This window comes from Hylobates moloch, unplaced genomic scaffold (genome assembly GCF_009828535.3).
Source record: "Hylobates moloch isolate HMO894 unplaced genomic scaffold, HMol_V3 SCAFFOLD_10, whole genome shotgun sequence".
NCBI classification, from domain to species: Eukaryota; Metazoa; Chordata; class Mammalia; order Primates; family Hylobatidae; genus Hylobates; species Hylobates moloch.
Genome location: NW_026652285.1, coordinates 16,957,677 through 16,980,870, shown reverse-complemented (window position 1 = coordinate 16,980,870; position 23,194 = coordinate 16,957,677). Strand labels below are relative to the sequence as shown.

General features: G+C 49.4%; 2 protein-coding genes across 19 annotated transcripts in view; one reads left to right on the top strand and one right to left on the bottom strand.

The window, feature by feature from the left end:
- Positions 1–2,438, top strand: part of PIPOX (pipecolic acid and sarcosine oxidase) — a 105,723-nt gene extending 103,285 nt beyond the window's left edge. For all 3 annotated transcript variants that reach the window (XM_032163159.2, XM_032163160.2, XM_032163158.2), the window contains 4 exons: positions 584–730; positions 1,102–1,260; positions 1,850–1,925; positions 2,215–2,438. In XM_032163159.2, the coding sequence (XP_032019050.1) occupies positions 584–730; positions 1,102–1,260; positions 1,850–1,925; positions 2,215–2,345 (513 nt within the window). In that variant the 3' untranslated portion in view covers positions 2,346–2,438. The remainder of the gene's footprint in view (positions 1–583; positions 731–1,101; positions 1,261–1,849; positions 1,926–2,214) is intronic.
- An 18,267-nt stretch (positions 2,439–20,705) lies between these two features.
- MYO18A (myosin XVIIIA) overlaps positions 20,706–23,194 on the bottom strand; it is a 123,511-nt gene continuing 121,022 nt past the window's right edge. For 10 of the 16 annotated variants that reach the window (XM_058444932.1, XM_058444931.1, XM_058444935.1 and 7 more), the window contains one exon: positions 21,307–21,399. Coding sequence is in view for 6 of the 16 variants with exons in the window: in XM_058444939.1 (XP_058300922.1) it covers positions 21,255–21,399 (145 nt within the window). In the remaining 10 variants the exon portion in view is untranslated. Of the gene's footprint in view, positions 21,400–23,194 lie in introns of all 16 variants that reach the window. The other 6 variants (XM_058444939.1, XM_058444940.1, XM_058444941.1 and 3 more) reach the window with 1 other exon arrangement.

Sequence of the window (23,194 nt, the reverse complement as noted above, 5' to 3'; positions counted from 1 at the left end):
AGAATTTCTTGAGCCCAGGAGTTCAAGGCCAGCCTGGGCAATACGGCGAGACCCTGTCTCTACAAAAACTAAGAAAAATTAGCCAGGTGTAGTGGCGTGTGCTTGTAATCCCAGCTACTTGGGAGGCTGAGGCAGGAGGATGGCCTGAGCCTAGGAGGTTGAGGCTGCAATGAGTCGTGATTCTACCACTGCATTCCAGTCTGGGTGACAGAGCAAGACCCTGTCTCATAAAATAAAATAAAATAAAAATAAAGCCCTTAGGACATAACCTGGCTTATAGTAAGCATGCAATAAACCTGAGGTCTTATTAATTCCTGAAAAGAGACAGAAATATGGCTGGGGGCTGGGTGTAGTTATGGGAGAAAACTAAGAATGGGAGAAGAGACAGAGGCTCAGAGATCCTTGTGCATCATAACACATGTAACAGGTAAACAACATGAGAAGTGGGAGAGACAAACATGGATGAGTTCAATTGGGTGTCCAGGCTTGTGTTAGAGGGCCGCAGGGGCCCAGAGAAACTGCTGTCATTGCTGTAGAGTTCCATGGCTTTTCTTCATTTCCCACTTCCTCTCCCTGCCTCAAGACCCTGCGGATCAACGTGTGTTACTGGCGAGAGATGGTTCCTGGGAGCTATGGTGTGTCCCAGGCCTTTCCGTGCTTCCTGTGGCTGGGCTTATGTCCCCACCACATCTACGGACTGCCCGCAGGAGAGTACCCAGGGCTGATGAAGGTGAGTGGAAAGACCGAGATAAGGCAGGTAGATGCCAGTGCAGATTGGGGGAAGCTGCTCTAACTTTCCCCTCCATAGATGCCCTTGGGTCTCGGGGGCTGCAGCAGGAGCCTGCTTCATTCATGGCGATTTGCAAGGAAAGACCCTCAGCTGCCCTGAGGCCCAGCAAAAGGAGCCCTTCCTTTGCAAACATAGGGTGGTTGCAGGGACCAGTAGCCAAGCAGCCATAGGTGACAGCTCGCAGCACCTGCCAGGAATGGGGAAGGCTGGAATGATGGATGGGGCCGTCCTGTGTACACGCCTGCCCTTCGGCTGTGGGTGCGTGTGGAAGGCCAGCCCTCACCACTCATGCTGCTCTGATTGGAAGCCAGGTCAGCTATCACCACGGCAACCATGCAGACCCCGAGGAGCCGGACTGCCCCACAGCACACACAGACATCCGAGACGTCCAGATCCTGAGCGGCTTTGTCAGAGATCACTTACCTGATCTGAAGCCCGAGCCTGCCGTCATTGAGAGCTGCATGTACACGGTAAGGGGTCTGGGCAGCCTTGCTGGGCCCCCTCACCACTCTATAGAAGGGAAGAAGGAGACAGACCTTACACTGGCCAGGCCCGATTGTTTGACCCCGACATAGTGTGTAACTTTAAACAAACGGGCTCATTTCTGTGGGTAGGTTCACCTCTACCAGTGAGGGGCCTGTTCGAAATTATTCCTATTCTTCTTCATTAGGAAACTAGGCTATGCCTGGCAGTCGGTCCTTCACTCTGATTCCCAGAAGAGCGCTAAAAGATTTTTTGGCAAGCTCCTCCAGTTGAGCGGGCCTTAGGGACAAAGAGAAGAGACAGATGTCACCACGGCCTGGGCATCTTGGCTAAAGTTAGTTTACAAAGATTAACTGAACACCTACTGTGTTCGTAGCTCTGTGCGAGAAGAAAGGCAGATGGACAAATGAAAAAGACTGGCATGCCCAGAGGGGCACGGGCATGTGGAAAGCATCCCTGTGCCTCATTCCATCCTTTCTGGAAAGAAATCCAGCCCAGCCCCTTCCAGTTAGAGCCTGCAGTTCTTTCTCTTCCCTCCAGCCTCAAAGAACACAAGGTGTGACTGTTTCTTTCTAGAATACCCCTGATGAGCAGTTCATTCTCGATCGCCACCCAAAGTATGACAACATTGTCATTGGTGCTGGATTCTCTGGTGAGTCTGAGCTGGGGGGAATGGGGTGCCTTAAAGCGGACCTGCCTCAGTGCCAGGTGAAATGGTATTTTCCACACTCTTAGCTGCCCAGATAGGTGCTAAAGCCTGGACATTGTAGGTATAAGGAGGCTGGGCAGTCAGAAAAGGGGTATTCATGGTGGGAGGCCACTTCTGGCTTTGGGACGTGACCAGGAGGACAGTCAGCCCTGTCTGGGTAAGTAGGGGATATCCAGAGAGCTCAGCCTCTCTGTCTGTGAAGCTGCCTGAGAGTCTGCTCTTCCCTTCCTAGGGCACGGGTTCAAGCTGGCCCCTGTGGTGGGGAAGATCCTGTATGAATTAAGCATGAAGTTAACACCATCTTATGACTTGGCACCTTTTCGAATCAGCCGTTTCCCAAGCCTGGGCAAAGCCCACCTTTGACCTCTGGCCAGAAGCCTCCCTTCTGTGCACAGGAGCCAATTTCACAGATGGAGAAGATGTCTCAGATGAAGGGAGTGTCCCTGAGATGTCATCCTTTTCTTCTGCCTCTCCTGAGTCCCCCGTAAACACTAGAAGATTGAGTCTACCTTCTTTTCTTGGCCACCTCCCCATTCACAGCTACTTTCTCGCTCCCAGAAGGTTGATCAGATATTCTACAATCACAGAAGAGCAAGGACCTTTGAGATGGATATATCAGTAAGAAGAGGGCACAAGAACTGGCTCTGGAGACCAAAGCAGTTGTTAAAAATTCTCTTTGCTGGGGGCCGGGTGTGGTGGCTCACACCTGTAATCCCAGCACTTTGAGGGGCTGAGGCAGGCAGATCACCTGAGGCCAGGAGTTCAAGACCAGCCTGGCCAACATGGTGAAACCCTGTCTCTACTAAAAATACAAAATTAGCCGGGTGTGGTGGCGCATGCCTGTAATCCCAGCTACTTGGGAGACTGAGGCAAGAGAATCACTTGAACCCGGGAGGCAGAGGTTGCAGTGAGCCGAGATTGCGCCATTGCACTCCAGCCTGGGCAACAAGAGTGAGACTCTGTCTCAAAAAAAAAAAAAGAAAGAAAGAAAAAAAAAATCTCTGCTGGTATATTTGAAGAGCTTGGGATGGATTTGACTAAATCTGCCCTGAGGAGGGTGAACAAGATGATCTCAGAGATCACTACTGCTCTTGGAGTTCCTTTTCCTAAAGCTAAGGCCAGCCTCTATCACAAATGCCCATAAAATCTGGCTCATCTTTGATGAACAATAAATATTTGTTGAACAAATAAATAACTGCCCTGCATTAAGTCTGTAGCGGGCTTTCTTTTCTGTGTGACCTCATTTCTTCCAGGCTCTAATTGTCTAAATTAGCACCACAGAATCCATTAACCCAGGAACCCTTGGAGTCTTTATGCCCTCGATGCGCTGCACCCCCTTTCTCTGGATTCTTTGTCTCCTCCTCACCCCCTCTCTGGTTGTGTGAAGATGCTTAGCTCCCCGGTCTGTCATTAAGGTGTATTGTCAGGTCCTTATGAAGATGGAGCTATTATACCAGAAAGAAAGAGAGAGACACACTCGCTTAGAAACCCTGTTCAATGTTTGAATGTTAAATGTGCCATTTTATTATCATTAGGATTGCTCCCACTTAATGAAACAGCATTAGCACCGAGTCGGCTGGCCTCCTCGCACTAATTGCTTTGGAAGGGAACAGGCTTATAACCACCCCAGGGTGGGTGGAGGGGTGAGGGGTGGAAACCGGGACTCGAGCAAGTCTGGATGCACTCAGATGAAACCCACCTGGAGGATCTCCACATCGGGCCAGTTCAACCCCAGAACAGGAGTTAAAATGCTCTAGAGACAAAAACTGGGACTGAGCGGGGCGGATGTGTTAGGGGGAGTCACAAAGTGGGGAGGAGCAGGCAGTGAGAACGACAGTACAGATATCCCCAAAGGAAATACAACACAGAGGAAATGGCTCTTCAACTGCCCAAGTCCTTAAGGTCCTAGGCATGTGTATTAGCACTGATTCTCCAGTGAGTTATAAAAGCCAGCCAAGGCCGGACGCCGCGGCTCATGCCTGTCATCCCAACAATTTGGGAGGCTGAGGGGGGCAGATCACCTGAGGTCAGCAGTTCGAGACCAGCCTGGCCAATGTGGCGAAACCTCGTCTCTACTAAAAATACAAAAATTAGTCGGGCATGGTGGTGGGCACCTGTATTCCCAGCTACTGAGGAGGCTGAGGCAGGAGAATCACTTGAACCTGGGAGGCAAAGGTTGCAGTGAGCCGAGATTGCACCACTGCACTCCAGCCTAGGTGACAGAGCGAGATTCAGTCTCAAAAAAAAAAAAAAAAAAAAAAAAAAAGCCAGCCAAGCCTGTCAACCCCATGCCAAGTCTGCTTTTTGTGTGGTATTATATCTGTAAATGGGAATAATAATGCCGACCAGCTCCACAGGGGTGTTTGAGGATCAAATAAGATCATTCATTCATGCATTTGTTCAAAACACAAACATTGAGTGAGCCTCTATTATGTGTCAGGCACTATGTGAGGCACCGTAGATGCATCAGTGAACAAAACAGATAAAAATCCCTGTTCTAAAACAGCATGGTTGTTCCTCAAAAAATTAAAAATAGAATTACCATATGATCCAGCAATTACACTTCTGGTATATGCCCAAAAGAACTGAAAACAGGATCTCAAAGAGTTATTTATACACCCCTGTTTAGAGCAGCATTATTCACAATGGCCGAGAGGTAGAAACAACTGAGGCATCCTTGGATGGATGAATGGATAAACACTGTGTGGTATGTACATACAATGTAATGTTATTCAGCCTTAGAAAGAAAGGGAATTCTGGCTGGGCGTGGTGGCTCACACCTGTAATCCCAGCACTTTGGGAGGCCGAGGGCAGGTGGGGCACTTGAGTCCAGGAGTTGGAGACCAGCTTGGCCATCATGGCAAAACCCTGTCTCTATTAAAAATACAAAAATTAGGCAGGGTGCAGTGGCTCACGCCTGTAATCCCAGCACTCTGGGAGGCCAAGGCAGGTGGATCAGGAGGTCAAGAGATCGAGACCATCCTGGCCAACATGGTGAAACCCTGTCTCTACTAAAAGTACAAAAATCAGCCAGGTGTGGCGGTGCGTGCCTGTAGGCCGAGCTACTCGGGAGGGTGAGGCAGGAGAATTCTTGAACCCAGGAGGCAGAGGTTGCAGTGAGCCAAGATCATGCCACTGCACTCCAGCCTGGCAACAGAGCGAGACCCTGTCTCAAAAAAAAAAAAAAAAAAAAGCTAGGTGTGGTGGCACAAGCCTGTAATTCCAGCTACTCGGGAGGCTGAGGCATGAGAATCAATTGAACCTGGGAGGTGGAGGTTGCAGTGAGCCGAGCGGCAGAGCAAGACCCTGTCTAAAATAAACAAATAAATAAAGGGAATTCTGATACATGCCACCACATGCATGAAACTTGAGGACATTATGCTAAGTGAAATAAGCCAGTCACAAAAACACAAGTGGTATTATTTCACTTCATACATATGAGGTATCTAGAGTAGTCAGAGTCATGGAGACAGAAAGTAAATAGAGGTTGCCAGGATCTGGGAGGAGGAGGAAATGGGGATTTGTTTAATGGGTACAGATTTTCAGTTTTGCAAGATGAAAGGAGTTCTGTAGATTGGCTGCACGACAATGTGAATGTACTTAATGCCACTTAGCTGTACACTTAAAAGTGGTTAAGATGGTCAATTTCGTTACGTGTTTTCGACCACAATTTTAAAAAAAAATCTCATTCTTTTTTTTTTTGAGACACAGTCTCACTCTGTTGCCCAGGCAGGAGTGCAGTGGTGCAATCTCAGCTCGCTGCAACCTCCACCTCCTGGGTTCAAGTGATTCTCCTGTCTCAGCCTCCTGAGTAGCTGGGATTACAGGCATGTGCCACCACGCCTGGATAATTTTTTTTTTTTTTAATAGAGACGGGGTTTCCCTATGTTGGCCAGGCTGGTCTTGAACTCCTGGCCTCAAGTGATCCACCTGCCTTGGCCTCCCAAAGTGCTGGGATTATAGGCGTGAACCACCCCGCCCAGCCTAAAAAAAATCTCATTCTTATGACGCTTAAAGTCCAGTGAGAAGGAGACACATAGGCAATTCACATAAGTAATTATAAATTAGAAGGTGATAAACGCTTTGGGGACAAACCAGAGGCAGGTGATGAGGAGGTGACAAGGAGTGCTGGGGGAGGGTCTGACCTTTCAGGTGGGTGGTCAGAGGAGGACTCACAGAGGAGGGCCTTTGAGCAGACTTGAAGGAGAAGGAGTGAGCCATGCAGGCCTTCGGACGCAGGTGAACGAATGTGATGAGTTGTAAAGCAAGGTATTGTGTTATCACTGGTGGGGACAGACAAATGAGATACAGAGAAGGACCAGAATAAGATCCCATCAGCTCCCAAGCCGAGAAAGTTGGGAAGCTAAGATGCTCGGAATGCCCCCTCTCACCCCACAGCTGCCTGCAGTTCCCTCTGGCTTTTCTCAGTGCCACCCCCTCCCCCAGCCAGCTGCAGCTCCCCTTCCAAAATATCCAGCCTTATTCAGCTTGTTGGTGACAGCTAAAGGATGGACCAGTGTCTCCCAGAGGCTGAGAAAGGACGAGTGGGGGCTGCTCCCAAGCCCTGCCTCAGCTGGCAGAGGCCTCTCTAGATGAGCCCAGGAAAGAGTGGCAGGAGGCAGGGGGGTAAGTGAGGGAGGATGAGTGAGTGAGGGAGGATGGGTGAGTGAGGGAGGATGGGTGAGTGAGGGGTGAGTGAGGGAGGATGGGTGAGTGAGGGAGGATGGGTGAGTGAGGGAGGACGGGTGAGTGAGGGAGGGAGGATGGGTGTGGGGGGATGGATCAGGTCAGCGAAGAAAGGAGACAGACAAGAAGCTGGGAAAGAAGAGACTGGCGATGTGCAGACCACGAAGGCAGGTCAGGACCTCCAGGGATGCCACGCACCCCTAAAGCTGAAGGAAATGGGCCCAGAGTGCCCAAGTGGGAGGAAACCAGCCATTCTTAGGTGGGGTGGGGTGGGGTGGGATAGTAGAGGAGATGTTGGGAATAGTCTCTGGGCCTAGAGGAAAGCAAAAGTCATTGTAGAAGGGGTCCCAGGACAACTTGAGGGTTTCAGTTATGTCGAAGGATTTTCCAAAGCAGATAACCAGTATCTCTGCTTCCCTTCTGCTTGAGTGTGGCCAGGCATCCCCTGTCAGGCAGGCCGTACAGATCTTCGAGATGGAAGAAAATCAAAATCAATCGGGCAGGCAAGAAGAGACCTCTGAAAGGGCAGCTGGGGTCTGCACAGGCTGCAGGGGAGAGATAAGGGCAACGAAGAGAAAGAGGCTGGCCTGGTTGGCAAGCAGACTGAGGAAAGCAGAGGCAGGCTGAAAATAGACTGGGGGCGGGAGGAAAGAAAGCCAGTCCAGGAAAGAAGGGAGAGCAGAGGCAATCGATGCCTTCGTGACTCTGACCCAATTTTTCATTTCAGCCTCTCCAAAAGATGAGGAGATGGTGGGGAAATCGAGAAAGACTGGCAAAGAGGGAAGAGAGTCAGGGCAAAGTAATTTGAGTTCTAAGACCCAGGTGATCGTGGGGTACCAGTCAGGGATCGTGGTGGGGAGAGGAGGAGGTGTATACTATCCTCAGTACCAGTTTAGACCCCAGCAGAGTTTGGCATCCCAGAAAGGGTTTTAGAGCTTAAGGAATGTGAGTGTACCCAGGAAGGAGGGTCAACTATCTAGAAAGGTCAAAGGAGGCAACATGGCTGAGTCATCTGGAGACAGCTGGCTACAAAGTAACTCCATGCCTGCATTTTCTTCTCAGAAGAGTGATGAAAGAGAATTTGGTTTTTTAAGTGGTGGGCTGTTAGTGCAGCAAGACGGATTAAAGTTAGACTTCAGGAAATCCATCCCATTAGGTAGATTCATGAGATACTAAAACATGTAGATGAGCATACTTACATTCTTTCCTTGGAAATCTTTTTAAAAAATTAGAAGCTCTGCTATTTGGGCCTGTAGAGGCTCGTCTGAAGGGCAGGGCCTCCCCTCAAAACTTCTAGATGACTGCTGGCTAGAAAGGGGGGTCTAAGATTTTTATTACCCTGGGGGTAGGGTCTGAAATAAATATCTGGGCCTAAGGCAGGGCTAATGCAGGCACCTGGGTTAGGGAGAATGGGGGAGGCCCAAGTTGGGCTGGATCTGTCAGCCCTGAAGGAGCCACAGAGACAAGGGGTGGGATTCTAACAGGCAGGACCTATGACATTTACATAACTTTGAATAATGAATAAGCCCAGCTCTGGGGTTCCTAGTTAGCACTGCTCATCTGCATCTTTATTCAGCTTTATAAATGATTCAGCTCCTACCCCTTCCCCCAGCCCCTGCCCAGCCTGCCCCCAAGCATCGGGGTGGTTGATTGCTCATTATTTTAGACTAGATTTGTTTCACCAACATTCAGTGAGGCATGGAGTGGGGGTGGCATGGGAGAGAGGAACAAGTCCAAAAGGCAAGTGGAGTGAAGGGCTCGGGGGCTGGAGAACGGAAACAGCAGCCGTGGGAAGGCAGGCTCACAGCTGCCAGCAGAGGCACAGAGCTAAGGACGCGGGCATCGCTCTCCAAAATGCTCCTGGGGCCAGCATCTTCAGGAGAGAAAAGTTTCTTAGATTCCCCGACATGTACTGGGTTCAAGTCCCACTTGAATCCCCGGGTTCCCTTACATCTGTTGCCAAGCCCCCCAGCAGGCCCCGTGCTCAGCTCCAGCACAGCACTGAGGCATTGGAGCAGCCAAGTGAGTACAGCCCCCAGGGAAGTTGTCACTTTTTCCTGAGGCAGGAATTTTGCTATTTTCACGCAAAAAAAAAAAAAAAAAAAATCTGCTACTCTTGCAAGGCAGGAACAAGCACCAGGTATATTAGGGGAGAAAGAAATAGGAACAGGTGCACATGGTATGAGAATCTGTAGGGAAAGGGAATGCTGTGTCCACAGAGAGTTAGCACCCACCTTCAAAGAGGAACCTGGAGAAGATGGGCAGCCCTCACCTGATCTGAGCGGCTCTGGGAGCTGCCTGATCAGCTGATCAGAAACAGGGAGAAGTATTTAATGGCCTGAACATGGAGGAGTTGGCGGGAAGCTGGTAGGGGGAAAAGCAGAGCATTTCTCAACCCTGGCTGCGCATTATAACCACTTGGGGAGCTTTAAAAAAGATGATGCTTGGGACCCACCCAAGACCAATTAAATTAGAATCACCGAGGGAGAAGGCCCTAGGCACCATATTTTTAAAAAAGCTCTTCGATTTTATTTGGATCCTAGTTTAAACAGATCAATTTTAAAATATATATTATAAAATACATATCAAAAATATATAATAAAATCAAGGAAGTTTAAACACTGGATGTTTTGTGTTAAGGAATTATTGATCATTTTTTAGGTGTGATAAGAGTATTGTGATTATGTTTTTTAAAGAGTCATTTTCTGACTGGGTGTGATGTGGCATATCTGTAATCCCAGTGCTTTGTGTGGCCAAGGTGGGAGGATCACTTGAGGCAGGGCGTTTGAGGCTGCAGTGAGCTATGATCATGCCATTGCCCTCCAGCCAGGACAAAAGAGCAAGATTTTGTCTCTATTAAAGAAAAAAAAAAAAAAAAGTCGGCCAGGCGCAGTTGCTCATGCCTGTAATCCCAGCACTTTGGGAGGCCGAGGGGAGCGGATCACGAGGTCAAGAGATGGAGACTATCATGGCCAACATGGTGAAACCCCATCTCTGCTAAAAAATGCAAAGAATTAGCTGGGCATGGTGGCACACCCCTATAGTCCCAGATACTTAGGAGGCTGAGGCAGGAGGCTCGCTTGAACCCGGGAGGCAGAGGTTGCAGTGAGCTGAGATCATGCCACTGCACTCCAGCCTGGCGACAGAGTGAGACTCCATCTAAAAAAAAAAAAAGTCCTTTTCTTTTCTTTTCTTTTCTTTTCTTTTTTTTCCTTTTCTTTTTTTTCTTTTCTTTTCTTTTCGAGACATCCTCTCACTCTGTAGCCCAGGCTGAAGTGCTGAAGGGCAATGGTGCTATCACAGGTCACTGCAGCCTTGACCTCCCAGGCTCAAGTGATCCTTCTACCTCAACCTAGCTAATTATTTTTATTTTTTGTAGAGATGGGGTCTCCCTGTGTTGCCCAGGCTGGTCTCAAACTCCTGGGCTCAAGTGATCTGCTTGCCTTGGTCTTCCAAACTGTTGGGATTACAGATGTAAGTCACCGTGCCTGGCCTCATTTTCTTTTCTTTGAGGAATACTAAACTATTTCCTGGTGAAATGACATCATGTCTGTCAGCTTCAAAATAATACAGTGAAGAGAATGGGGAAGTGGGCAGGTTGCCAACGAAGCAAGATTCCCTGTTGATAACTGTTTTAATTTTTCTTATTTTAAATTAAATTAAGGCCAGGCGCAGTGGCTCACGCCTGTAATCCCAGCACTTTGGGAGGCCGAGGTGGGTGGATGGCCTGAAATCAGGAGTTCGAGACCAGCCTGGCCAAAATGGTGAAACCCCGTCTCAACTAAAAAATATACAAAAATTAGCTGGGCGTGGTGGCATGTGCTTGTAATCCCAGCTACTCAGGAGGCTGAGGCAGGAGAATCACTTGAACCTGGGAGGCGGAGGCTGCAGAGAGCTGAGATGGTGCCACTGTGCTCCAGCCTGGGCAACAGAATGAGACTCCGTCTCAAAAAAAAAAATTAAATTGTATATATTTTTTAAGATACAGGAGTTTCACTGTGTTTCCCAGGCTGAATTTGAGCTCCTGGGCTCAAGGAACCCTCCCATCTCAGCCTCCTGAGGTGTGATAACTGTTGAAGCTGCTTGATGGATAAACAGGTGTATTAGTCCAGTCTCACACTGCTATGAAGAAATATCCGAGACTGGGTAATTTATAAGGAAAAGTTTAATTGACTCACAGTTCCGCATGACTGGGGAAGGCCTCAGGAAACTTATGATCATGATGGAAGGCATCTCTTCACAGGGCAGCAGGAGAGAGAATGAGTGAGTGCAGAGCGAAGAGTGGAAAACCCCCTTACAAAACCATCAGATCTCGTGAGAACTCACTCACTATCACAAGAACAGCATGGGGGTAACTGCACCCATGATTCAATTACCTCCCACCAGGTCCCTCCCACAACGCATGGGGATTATGGGAACTACAATTCAAGATGAGATTTGGGTGGGGACACAGCCAAACCATATCAACAGGTTCATTCATTATACTATTATTTTAAAACTTTTTGTATATAAACCAAAACAGCCAGGGGTGAGAACCTCAGAGCCAGCCACTTAGGAGGACAGGCGCCACCTCAGCAACTCTGTGGGCAGAACCAGCTTGGAGGAGAACAGGTTTGCAGGACCCTAAATAAGAGGGGAGGGCTCATTCTCCAATGTCCTGGGGCCTGGGCAGCACATGGCCACTTGGGGAAAGAATAACTGGCACTTAGAGATGCAACTTGGGGTTTGGAGGGCTCTGCAAGCTGCTTCACTGTAAGCCCACACAGCCTCTGGAGTCCCCGTGCTTTGTATACCAGGCCTGGAGGCCAGACTGAGGGTGCCGGCTGCCTGAGGCAACCAATGCAAACAATCAGCTTCTTCTCTGTCTCCCTGACCTCTCCTGACCAGCTCCACAGGGATTCAGACCCCCATCTCAGTTGGCATGCCCCACTGCCCATCACCACTGCTTCCCTGCACTGTCACTCCTCCAATGGGCTCATCTGCTAGTGCCAGGGAATGTTAGCCCAGCTGACTTCATCGGGGATCGGGGGAGGCTGAACACAAATCTGTACAACTGTGGGCACCCAGACACCCATCGACAGAGGGAGCAGGAGAAGACCCCAGTGGTTGCTGCCAGAACTGTGTGAGCTGCTGAGAGGTTCCCCTGTAGCTTGACCCTACTTGCACATCATTCCTTTAATGAACAAATCAAATGAATCCTAAATGCTCAGGTCTCTACCATCCTGGACTAGTTGGGTCTCCTCAGCCTTGGCCCATGGACCAACACAGGAATGCCCAAGTTCTCCATGTGCTCCTGAGAAATAATTTCCTGCGCCACTGAAGTGGATGCCTCCACCCTGTCGCACATCTCAGCCCTGTCCTCCACCCATTTCCGCCGGTGGCACTACTAGCTCCGGCCTCCTGCTCAGTTTGGGGCTCTATCTGTCTTCTGTGCTCCATTACCTTCCCCCATGGCCTCTAGGGGCTGGGGAGGGGAGAGAGTTGGAGGGGGGCTGTTTAAGAGATTTTTGGAATCAGTGCCTGTGCATCACCCGCTGCCATGAGTTATTTCAGCGCTGATGTTTGTCTCGAGCTGATTATTCCAGCCCGAGAACAGGTGGAGCAGCCTGCGGTGGTTTATTCGTCAGCCAAGGCCATCTGTTCCCAACAAGCTGAGATTTGTAGCTGATTTCTACTGGGGAGCAAGGAGTGGGGGTGGGGAGGGAGAGGGAGATCACACCCACACCCCAGGGGACTTGCTCCTCCCAGACCTGCCAGGATGCCTCAACCCCTGGGCTTCCCCTTTTCCTAGGGATCCCATATTTTCCAATTTCTCAGAGAAACTCACTGGTCACTCAGCTCGGCAACAATACTTCCCTAAGGGGCTACACCTTCTTAGATGGAACCATGTGTTAGAAGCACCAATCTACTACCAGCCAGGCACAAAGTCTGGCCAGTGAGCCATGTCCCCCCATTGCAGATCTTAAAAAAAAAAAAAAAAAAAAAAAAAGTCTATCACTATGACACAAATATCCTAAATGACCTTCTCAACTCTTGGCTTCTCCTCATCCCAACCCCACTGCCAGTCCCTTTAACAAAAACAGCCTCCTCCAAACCGATCACCTGCAGGGCTCCTGGCTGCGTGGGAGGGCTTGGTCTAGATGTTCTTGTCTTATCTGCCCTGCTTGCCTCCCCTAAATACCCTGTTCATGTTCCACCCTTCAATCTGTTCCTCTTCCAGCTTCCCTCTCAGCCATGCCAAGAGAAGCCTGCTGCTTTAAGAATGGCTTTCCCTGAGCGAGGGATCTAAGCAGTTTCTAAGCAGCTTTGCCACACAGTTTACCCCCCCGCCCACCCACCTGCTATGATTTCTGTATATGAAATGTTGGGAAAGAAGTGACTCTTATAATCATGCTAATATGACAATTTGGGGCCTTCTTTGGTGTCGCTACACACATCAGTACTGACTTTTAAAAATTGTATGAAAACTTGGTATTGAAAGCACAGCTACTTCATCTATAACCCCACATCCTCAGGTAAAACTACTTACAGTTTTCAGAGGTCCCTTCTAATATTTATTTATTGATCTGTGTTTTCCCATCTACTTTTGTCATGTCTATATGTAACCTTAGGAACCCACTAACAGAGCTGTAAGACTGCCTCACTTTCTAGTTGGTTCTCTAGGCTTATTTTGTCAGTTCCTGGGAGCAGAAGCTCCTTTCTACTATTAAAACCTGCCCAGTGGCTGAGTATGTTTCCACCAGAAACAGTAGCTCCCACAGATGTGCTCCGGAACCCACAAAGGCAGGCCATGAGACCTGTGCTTCCAGGGCAGAACCTTCCAGGGAGTGCACTCACTAGGGTCACTCTTCCTTGGACAGTAGTCCCCCAGCAGTCCTCAAGCAAGGGTGCCAACCTGCAATTGATGCCAGGCCCCAGGGTTAAGATGAGCCATGAGGCCAGGCGCAGTGGCTCACGCCTGTAATCCCAGCACTTTGGGAGGCCGAGGCGGGCAGAACACAAGGTCAGGAGATCGAGACCATCCTGGCTAACACGGTGAAACCCCATCTTTACTAAAAATACAAAAATTTAGCCGGGCATGGTGGTGGGTGCCTGTAGTCCCAGCTACTCGGGAGGCTGAGGCAGGAGAATGGCTTGAACCCGGGAGGTGGAGGTTGCAGTGAGCCGAGATTGTGCCACTGCACTCCAGCCTGGGCGACAGAGCGAGACTATGTCTCAAAAAAAAAAAAAAAAAAAAAAAAAAAAAGATGAGCCATGAGACCTCTTTCATCACACACAATTTTATATTTGCCTGGCTGCCTGTCACTCACCGGTCTTTCAAAGTCCTAATGTTTCCGAAGCTATTGGCTATATCTTCCCCATACAGAATTTTTTTAAACTCCTTCTTTTCTTTTTGAGACAGTCTCACCCGTCACCCAGGCTGGAGTGCAATGGCATGATCTCGGCTCACTGCAACCTCCGCCTTCCAGATTCTCCTGCCTCAGCCTCCTGAGTAGCTGGGATTACACGTTCCCGCCAACACGCCCAGCTAATTTTTTTTTTTTTTTGAGACGGAGTCTCCCTCTGTCGCCCAGGCTGGAGTGCAGTGGCGCAATCTCCGCTCACTGCAAGCTCCGCCTCCTGGGTTCATACCATTCTCCTGCCTCAGCCTCCCGAGTAGCTGGGACTACAGGCGCCCACCACCATGCCTGGCTAATTTTTTGTATTTTTTTAGTAGAGATGGTGTTTCACCGTGTTAGCCAGGATGGTCTGGATCTCCTGACCTCGTGATCCATCCGCCTCAGCCTCCCAAAGTGCTGGGATTACAGGCGTGAGCCATTGCGCCTGGCCTAATTTTTGTATTTTTAGTAGAGAGGGGGTTTCACCATCTTGGCCAGGCTGGTCTCGAACTCCTGACCCCAGGTGATCCACCCATCTCAGCCTTAACTCCTTTTTTTTATTTCCATTTTCAAATTCCCTAGTGTCCTCTCTTTCCCAAATCCATTTGCTGCTTTTCCTAATCTAGTCAGATCATAGATGTGGCACAAAACATATAAAAATTTATTAAAATGTGGAAACTCTTTGACTCTGAAGCCACTTCAAATATAATTTGGCTGGATAGTGTCAAAATGTAATATCCTTTTTGAATTTTCTTTTTTTTGTAAAACTGTCATAGCTGACTTTTGATATCTACAGCAAATTCTATCTGCACATATAAGTATTCCACTGGGGGATTTATGTGACTGACTTCAGTCGCAAAGCACACACTCTTTTTGGAATCTCCCTTATGTTTATGACCCATCTCTGGGGCTCACACTACAGAAGACTCAATTTCTCTGTACAATTCCTTCTAAACACATCCGGCATCCTTGTTAACTCCAAAATGGCTACTGCTCTGGAAATCTTTCCTCCCAGATCAAATAGCAGGGAATGGTCTGGGTTGTTGTTGTACTGTAATGAAATTAGACTGAAGTGAATATAGCTTAAAATATGCATTCTGAGCGATGTGGAACTGTTAATCATATTGCTGGCACAGTGGGAGTGAAGTGAAAATGTGATAATATATGGGGGATGCTCTGAAAATTGTGAAGAGCGACGCAAATATGAAGTAGATATTTTCCCCCAAAATTGCCAAGAAGCATTTCCTTTCTGAGGCCAGGACTTGGCGAATGCCAAGCACACGCGATTTGAGATGAGGACCACGGTAGTGATTCTTTGCTTTCTTGCCTCTCACTGCATCCTCTGCCAAGGCCAGAATAGTTAGGAGATGCCTGGCCAGCTGCTGGAAGCAAGTTGAGGACTCTGCATAGAAAGATGACATCACCCCTCAGCCTCAGTTTTCTTTCCAGGATGGCGTCTTCACAGAGTTGTGATGGAGGTGAAATGAGATTTTGTAGGGCAAAGTGCGTAAGCGCTGGGGTCATCATAGTAAGTGCTCAACAAATGGGAACTGTTGTTGGTCCTCTTTTTTTTTTTTTTTTGAGACAAAGTCTCGCTTTTGTCCCCCAGGCCAGAGTGCAATGGCACGATCTTGGCTCACTGCAACCTCTGCCTCCTGGGTTCAAGTGACTCTCCTGCCTCAGCCCCACAAGTAGCTGGGATTACAGGCGCCTGCCACCACGCCCGGCTAATTTTTGTTTTTTTTTTAGTTGAGACGGGGTTTCACCATGTTGGCCAGGCTGGTCTCGAACTCCTGACCTCAGGTGATCCACCCTCCTTGGCCTCCCAAAAGTACTGGGATTACAGGCGTGAGCCACCGCACCAGGCCAATTGTTGGTCTTATTACCCTCCTCTCACTACTGACAGGGTAGGAAGGGGCCTCTCAGTCCCAGTCACTGGCTCTGGGCCTCAGCTCAGGCCAAAGACTTCCAAGGGCCCTTAAAAGGGCGAGAAACAGTATTTCCGGGTTGCTGGGAGAGTAGACCGGTCCTAATGCCGCTGTAATCATTAAAAGGGCAACGCAGATGGGCTGCCCATCAGCGGCTTGAAAACCCATTTCTTTTAAGGGGAGTGGCTTCTGGGAAGTGTGTAAAGAACCTCCAGGCAGGGGCGGGACCAGAGGGCCACGTGCGCCAAAGAACAGTGGATATGCAAATATATATGAATATGCTAATGAGCGCTCGGTTTCCCAGTGAATGGTAGGGCACAAGCCTGGACTGGCAGAGCAGGCTAGGGAAGAAGAGTAAATGAGAGGACCTTGAGGTTCAACTGAGTGTCTGAATGGAAACTAACTCCCGATAGACCATGCACAACATTTCTTCCACAGCACCCGGATCTTGAAGCCCCACTGGCATCAACTGTCAGTCCCTCACTAGGGCGGATGAAGGGGGAGGGCGTGGGAGATTCTTTTGGCTGCAGTAAGGAGCTCTGACTTTAGAAGCCAGAAGGTTCTTGCCAGCAATACTACCTTGTTTCACAGATGGGCAAACTGAGGCCTGACAAGTTAAGCCTCTTTTCCAAGGTCGCAGTGCTAGAGGCAGAAGAACTCAGTTTGGCAGGTTTTGTCTATTTTTGCTTCGTTTTCACTACTGCACATGGGCACCACTCTGGAGTGAAAAGGCAGCACCCTCAAAGGTGGCAGAGCTTGGTACATTACCGAACGTGTCGGACTGCCCACCAGGCTGGAGGTTTTAGAAAATATGTCCTAGGGGAAGATGGAAGGAGTCAGGGTGGCCGCCAGTAGAAGCAGGCAAGGACAAATTATCATAGACTTGTCTGGAATGTGTTGCTATATAAAACATGACGAAGTGTTCCAGCTTCCCAGAGAACTGGTGCAGTGGAAATGAACAGGGAACAGAAGGGATTAGGGTTAGATTTAAGGCAGTACTTTCTCCCAGGGATGATAATGGGGCCCTTTATTCAGTGACCAAGGCAGGCTAGGGACTTATACCCCTCCCACTTCAGAGGCCTTTGGGAATCCATCTCCCTCCAGTCCCACATGGCCTGCTTGGAGGTCAGGAATGAATTAGATGACTTTGAAAAGTCCCCACTATTCAGGTAGGCGATCCTTTCCCTGGAGGGCCTCCTGGGCTCTTTGCTGAGGGTAAGGACAGCAGCCGCTCTGGCTCCAGGGCCCTGGGGGAGAAACAGCAGTCATGGCATCTCTTGCAACACGCTCCCTGCCAAATTGACTCAAATTGGCTTGGATATGAACATATGATTAAAGGAGCGGCGCGATTCATTTATCAGGAGAGATTAAAGAGCGGCATCTGCGCAGCCTAGCTGGGGGACAATTAAGGAGCAAATCGCTAAGTGTCTGTGCCACCAGGCAAGGGGGCGGAAGATGGGGGAAGGACAACTGGGATAATCTGCCAAGGAGACACGAAGACAAAAGACCATTTAGGGGTCACTGCCTGCCACTGTCGTTTCTGGGCACAGACTGGGCACCATGGGGAGTCCCACAGGGGCACTGGTTCCCGCCCGTGCCTCTTATTCAGGAGTCAGAGCAATCCCGGGGATCTGCAGTTATAGAGGAGGATCTAGCAGGCTGGCTTTGAGCCTGGCAAAGGGCCAGATTTGCCTTCTGCAACATCTTAAGGACCAGAGGTACCATGAGCGTACAGGTAAGGTCAACAGCAGAGCTTTCAAGGTACACCCAAAATAAAGATGGGCTTTGGTGGCCCTAAAGGCTCCTGGACTCCTCTGGGGCCAAGGGAATTGTCTCCTTCTCAGCTGAAACTTGGAGAGGCACTGGTTATGACAACGCACAGCCAGCCTGTGGCACGTTCTACCACCACCTCTCTTTCCCTGCCCCAAGACCTTTGCTTAAACTCTTCTCAATATGCCTTTCCCAGCAACTGTACCTGTGGAAGTGCTATTTTCAAGCCCCGGTCAAAATAGCAGCTCCTTTTAGAGGCTTTCCCAATTGCTCCCGCCAAAGAGAGTATCTCCCTCCATAATATGTCCAAAGCAACTTCTTCGTCCTTGTTAGGTCTTATGTAATTATTTCCACATGGGTCTGCTCCAGCCCTCGTCCACAAACCCCTGGAGGATGGACACTATGATGTGTTCCTCTCTACCCACTCTAAGCTTATGCATACTAGCAGGTGCAGCATGTATTTTGTGTCTACCTCCCTCCACTTTATGAAGGAAGGGACCTTATCCATCACCAGCACCTAGAATGGGGCCTAGGCACAGCAGGCAGTCATGAAATATTTCTCAACTGTTAAGCAAATTAATATGTTTTCTGACTTGAACAAAGCTTTTTACCCCAGGCCGGGTTATTGGAGGTTGATGTTGGAGTTTCCAGTTAACCAGAGGCTTGACTCAGTATGAGTGAACAGATTTGGGAATTCATCTAAAGGTGGCAGGGAGTTTGTCACACTAGTTCCTAGTAGAAACAGAAAATGTACCACCTTATGTGAAAACAGGAATAAAAGATGAGAGTGACAGAACTGAACATAAGCTAGCAGCCTTTTTTTTTTTGTAAAAAAAAGTAACGTAGGCCAGGCACAGTGGCTCACGCCTATAATCCTAGCACTTTGGGAGGCGAGGCAGGCAGATCACTTGAGGTCAGGAGTTCGAGACCAGCCTGCCCAACATGGCGAAACCCTGTCTCTATTAAAAATACAAAAATTAGCCAGGCGTGGTGGTACATGTCTGTTAAGTCCCAGCTACTCGGAGGGTTGAGGCAGGAGAATCGCTTGAACCTCAGGAGGTAGAGGTTGCAGTGAGCTGAGATCATGCCACTGCATTCCAGCTTGGGCGACATAGCAAGACTCTGTCTCCAAAAGAAAAGAAGTAACTTCCCTTTTACTATTGTCTCTATCCTCTTCTCTGTTCTATCGTGGGGCAATGGAGGGGGCAGTCTCCATTCGAGATAGATCCACTTCACACTCTGTCCCATCCATTTTGGGGGAGACTTTTCTCCCTTCTTCCCTTTTGGACTCTTTCTGGATGGCTGACATTACCAGAGCCTCGGCACTTGGACCGTTTGCTATCTTTTCCCACCAATCTCTCCAAACTACTTTATTCATTCAGGGATTATAACTGGCCACATTACAGAATGAGAAGGTAGAAGGTAGAAGAGGAGGAGGGGTGTCATTTGTTTCTTGCCTTTCTGCATGAGCTGCCTCTTAGCTGTCAATGAAGGAACAAAGCATGGAGTGGGGCATGAAGACAGGGACCGAGCAGGGCAGAGACAGCACTCCCAACCTATTCACATTGCCCTGTGGGCCCGAGCTAGTTCTGCCAAGTTTTGATCAAAAAGTCACCTTTAAAATGGCTAAAATTAAACTTTTAAAAAATGTTCTAATGAGAAGGGCTTGAATCCAAAAAGATAATGAAAGAAAGAAAGAAAGAGAGAGAGAGAGAGGGAGTGGGAGAGGGAGGGAGGGAATGAGGAAGAGAAGAGAGAAGAGAAGAGAAGAGAGAAGAGAAGAAGAGAAGAGAAGAGAAGAGAAGAGAGAAGAGAAGAGAAGAGAAGAGAGGAGAGGAGAGAAGAGAAGAGAAGAGAAGAGAAGAGAAGAGAAGAGAAGAGAAGAGAAGAGAAGAGAAGAGAAATCTCTGTAATTGGTGAGATTTAACAATCAGAGGGACCTCAACATTCCCTTGTGGAGGCCAGGGAGGATGAGGCTTGCAGTCTCTGCTACCCTTGCTAACCTGAATCACAGTCCCTAGGCTCTTCACATAAAAGGTGGGGCTTGTGTCTTCCTTGGCCAATCCCCTCATCCCACTACCTCTGCCTGCCCCAAAATGAACTGCCCAGGCTCTTTAAGTGGCACTGGTCTGACACTTTGGGGAGCAGGCCAGAGACCAGGGTGACACCCTCGCGGTCCCCATCAGAATCCTGCCTCTGCCCACCACTCCCAGGACCAATCTGGACTTTACTTGAGCCTGAAGGAATAGGCAGGAAAACTGGCGCAGCCAGGAGGAAAAGGGCCTTTATTTCCATATATCGGGTAAACAGGGGAGAGCACAGCCCAGTGAGTACAAACCAATTGCAGGAGAGAAGGGGCACGGCAGATGGGAGCAGCACCAGGCACTGCCCTTGGGCTCCCAAGTCTGGTGGAGTTCTCAGGGATAACCTTTTTAGGGTGGGGACTGGGACCTCCAGACCACATGGTGTTGTGTCTGGGATAAGTGTGTGGGGGCAGGGAGGTTGGAAGAAGAAGAATGACACGGGCTCAGGACACAGAGTGAGGACTCATGTCTAATGAGCACCGGCCAAAACTTCCATCTTCATTTTTTCTGATCACAAGCCCTCAACCCCAAGCCTTCCCTCTCAAGTTGAGTTTATGGTCCAGACCACCTGGACAGAGCAGGAGGGAGGCAGGGCTTGGATCAGCCCTGAACTGCTGTAGTTGGAATGGGTTTATCTTAAATAGGTCATTGCACATAACACGCTGAGACAAAGAGGGTGGGGTGGGGGCTGGAGGTGCGGATGGTCCACACACACACTTGTCTTCGTAGGCTTGCTCAACCCAGCCCAGCAGCACCGGAGAGCCCCTCCCCACCTCATTCTTAAGAACCTGGACCCGGCTCTCCTCACCAGCGTCTCCAGCTGCACAGAGAAAGGACTGCTCTCTGAAGGGTGAAGATGGAGATGACATTCCCGTCATTCTTGGGAGCCCCAGCTACCACTGCAGCCCCTCCCACTCTCAGGGATGCAGCTGTGTTGGAGAGGTTGGGTATTTAAATTAAAAAGTAGAAAGACAGCAGGCACCAAGAAGAGAGAGCCCCCACCCCACACGAGAGGGAAGGCACTGCTTCTCCTCCCCCAATCCTCCCCATGGACCCAGCAACCTAGAGTGTCCCAGTAGGCAACCTGTCCACCGTCCCTGAGCAGAGAGCTGAGAGGGAGGTCAAAGTGCTGGCTCCATGCAGTGCCAGGCCACCTGCCACTGCCCACGGTGACCCAGGGTAGAAGCCAAGAGTCTGGCATTTTGAGACAGAGAGGAGCAAAAAGTTCTCTTCAGAAACTCCTCTTTCCCCCACCTCTTCCACGTGGAGACACCAGACACCCATAGCCTGGAAAGTCCCCCTGACAGAAGAAGGTCAGGGTGTTTCCCATGCAGATCAGCAGTCGCGTGGGGGAGACCGGTGCCCCAGCACTTCCTGGGAGAGATGCCCAGGCAGCCACAGAGGGCTGCGAACCACTCCCCTGGGCTATGCACTGGTCTCCGTCAGCTTGGCCTCTGTGTCGCTGTCACTCAGATAGCTGTGGGAGTATCGGGGTCTGGAGGTGTTGTCGAGAGGGTCGTGCTCATCATCTGACCGATCAGGGGCAAGGGACTTCCAGTAGCTGGTGGGGCTGCAGGGACAGAGGAATAAGGTTAGGGACAAATGACACTCCTACCATTAAGCACCCACGCCTTTGGTTCTGGAGGCCCACAAAGCTGCGTCAGAGCTCTCCCCAAAAGCCAAACATTGTTAAGTAAAAACCTTCCTTGGCTTACAAAGTGGTAAGAGGAAGGAGACTCTGGAAGCTTTTAAAGCTCCGAGGAAAGGGATGCTGAGAGCAGTAAGTCTCGGACTCGAGCGTGCATAAGAACCTGATGCAGGCTCCTGGGCCCTTCCTCTTAGAAACCTTGAATCGCTGGCTCTTGCGTACAACCCAGCAATTCTGCATTTTCAGTCCTTCCCCAGAAGGCTCTGGAGCAGGCAGTCCATGAACCACATTGGCCTGGAGACTGCAGGTCTGGTGATTACAACTTGTCTAGGGTAGGGGCTCTCTTAGGGGAGTGATTCCTAAAAAGATGCCTTCTGAGAAGGAGGCACTTTCCCTGCCAAATACTCCCAGATCTGAACCCTTTCCCCTAATGATGGCTCCCTGAGGCCTGTGAGAATTTTTACCTTTGACCATGCCATCATCTACTAACAAGAAATGGAGGCTCAGGAAGCAGAGGCTGGGAAGACCTGTTTCAGGGTGGCCCAAGGGGAAAAGCCCCTTTCTTGGTACAATAACATAACTCAGAGTCTTCATCAGGCCACTGGCTCTGGAGGCCTCCAGCTATCCCAGATGTGAAGAGGCCTCTTACCCCGGATGGAGCAGGATCATGGCACTGAATAGGGAAGAGGGGACCTCATCTCAAAGCTCCATTCACTTTCTCTTTTCTTTCTCCCAAAGCCTTGGGGCCACCTTTCCCCTACTCCTCCTGCCTCCACTGCCTCCGTCAGTTCAAGTGCACTCTCGTTTCAACACCACTGGAGAAAACACAGCCCAGTGTGGCTCCTCTCCTACTGGTGCCCCACACTCAGCATGGTCCCTGGAGCTGCAGCCCTGCCTCCAGATCCTAGAGTTTCAACTTGGGCGAGCAGGAGTTCCATGTTCCCTGCTGCCTACAATTCTGACTTAAGCTGAAAAGGGACCTTTGTTTACTAGCCCTTTTAAAGTTCTATCCCCAAACCAAAAGAGGAAGGTCAACGTTCTGCAGAAAGAACCACTTTCTTAGCTTTTCCCAAGGTGGCAGTGACAGATGCAGAGGGCAAGATTTGGTCACTGAGTACTCCTATGTGTAAGACACGGCCTAGGCGTGTGAGATAGGCTATCTTACTCTTCACAATAACCCTATGAAATATTACGAGGAAGCCGGTCCAAAGAGATGAAAGGATCTTCCCCAAGGCCACACAGCCAGTATGTAAACTTGAATCTGGGACTCTTAGACCTCAAAGACTTTGGATGACTTCACCCTGCCACTCGATTGGATGACCTGAGATTTAAAAAAAAAAAAAAAAGACCAAACCTGAATTCTCCTGCTGGCTTGGGCGAGTGCCCAGGGGTTATGTAAAGAGAGGTCGGTCTCTATCCCTGGGGGAAAGGAAAAGGCTGATAGAATACATGTTCAATTATGCAAAATGGTTCAGGAATGGGGCAGTCTGGTTAATAGTTATCGTATTTCTCATGAATGAATTACCATTTTTAAAGGAATCAGGATAGCACAAAACACATTTAATACAAACTAGACTGAACATAAATGAGTCTTACTTTGATAGGCCAAAGGCACTTAAGGACTCTGGGGGGTTTCTAGGACAAAATTATAAAGCTCACTGACGACTATGCAATATAGAAAAAAATTGGGGTTATTTTAGCTTTGGGGTTGTTTGAA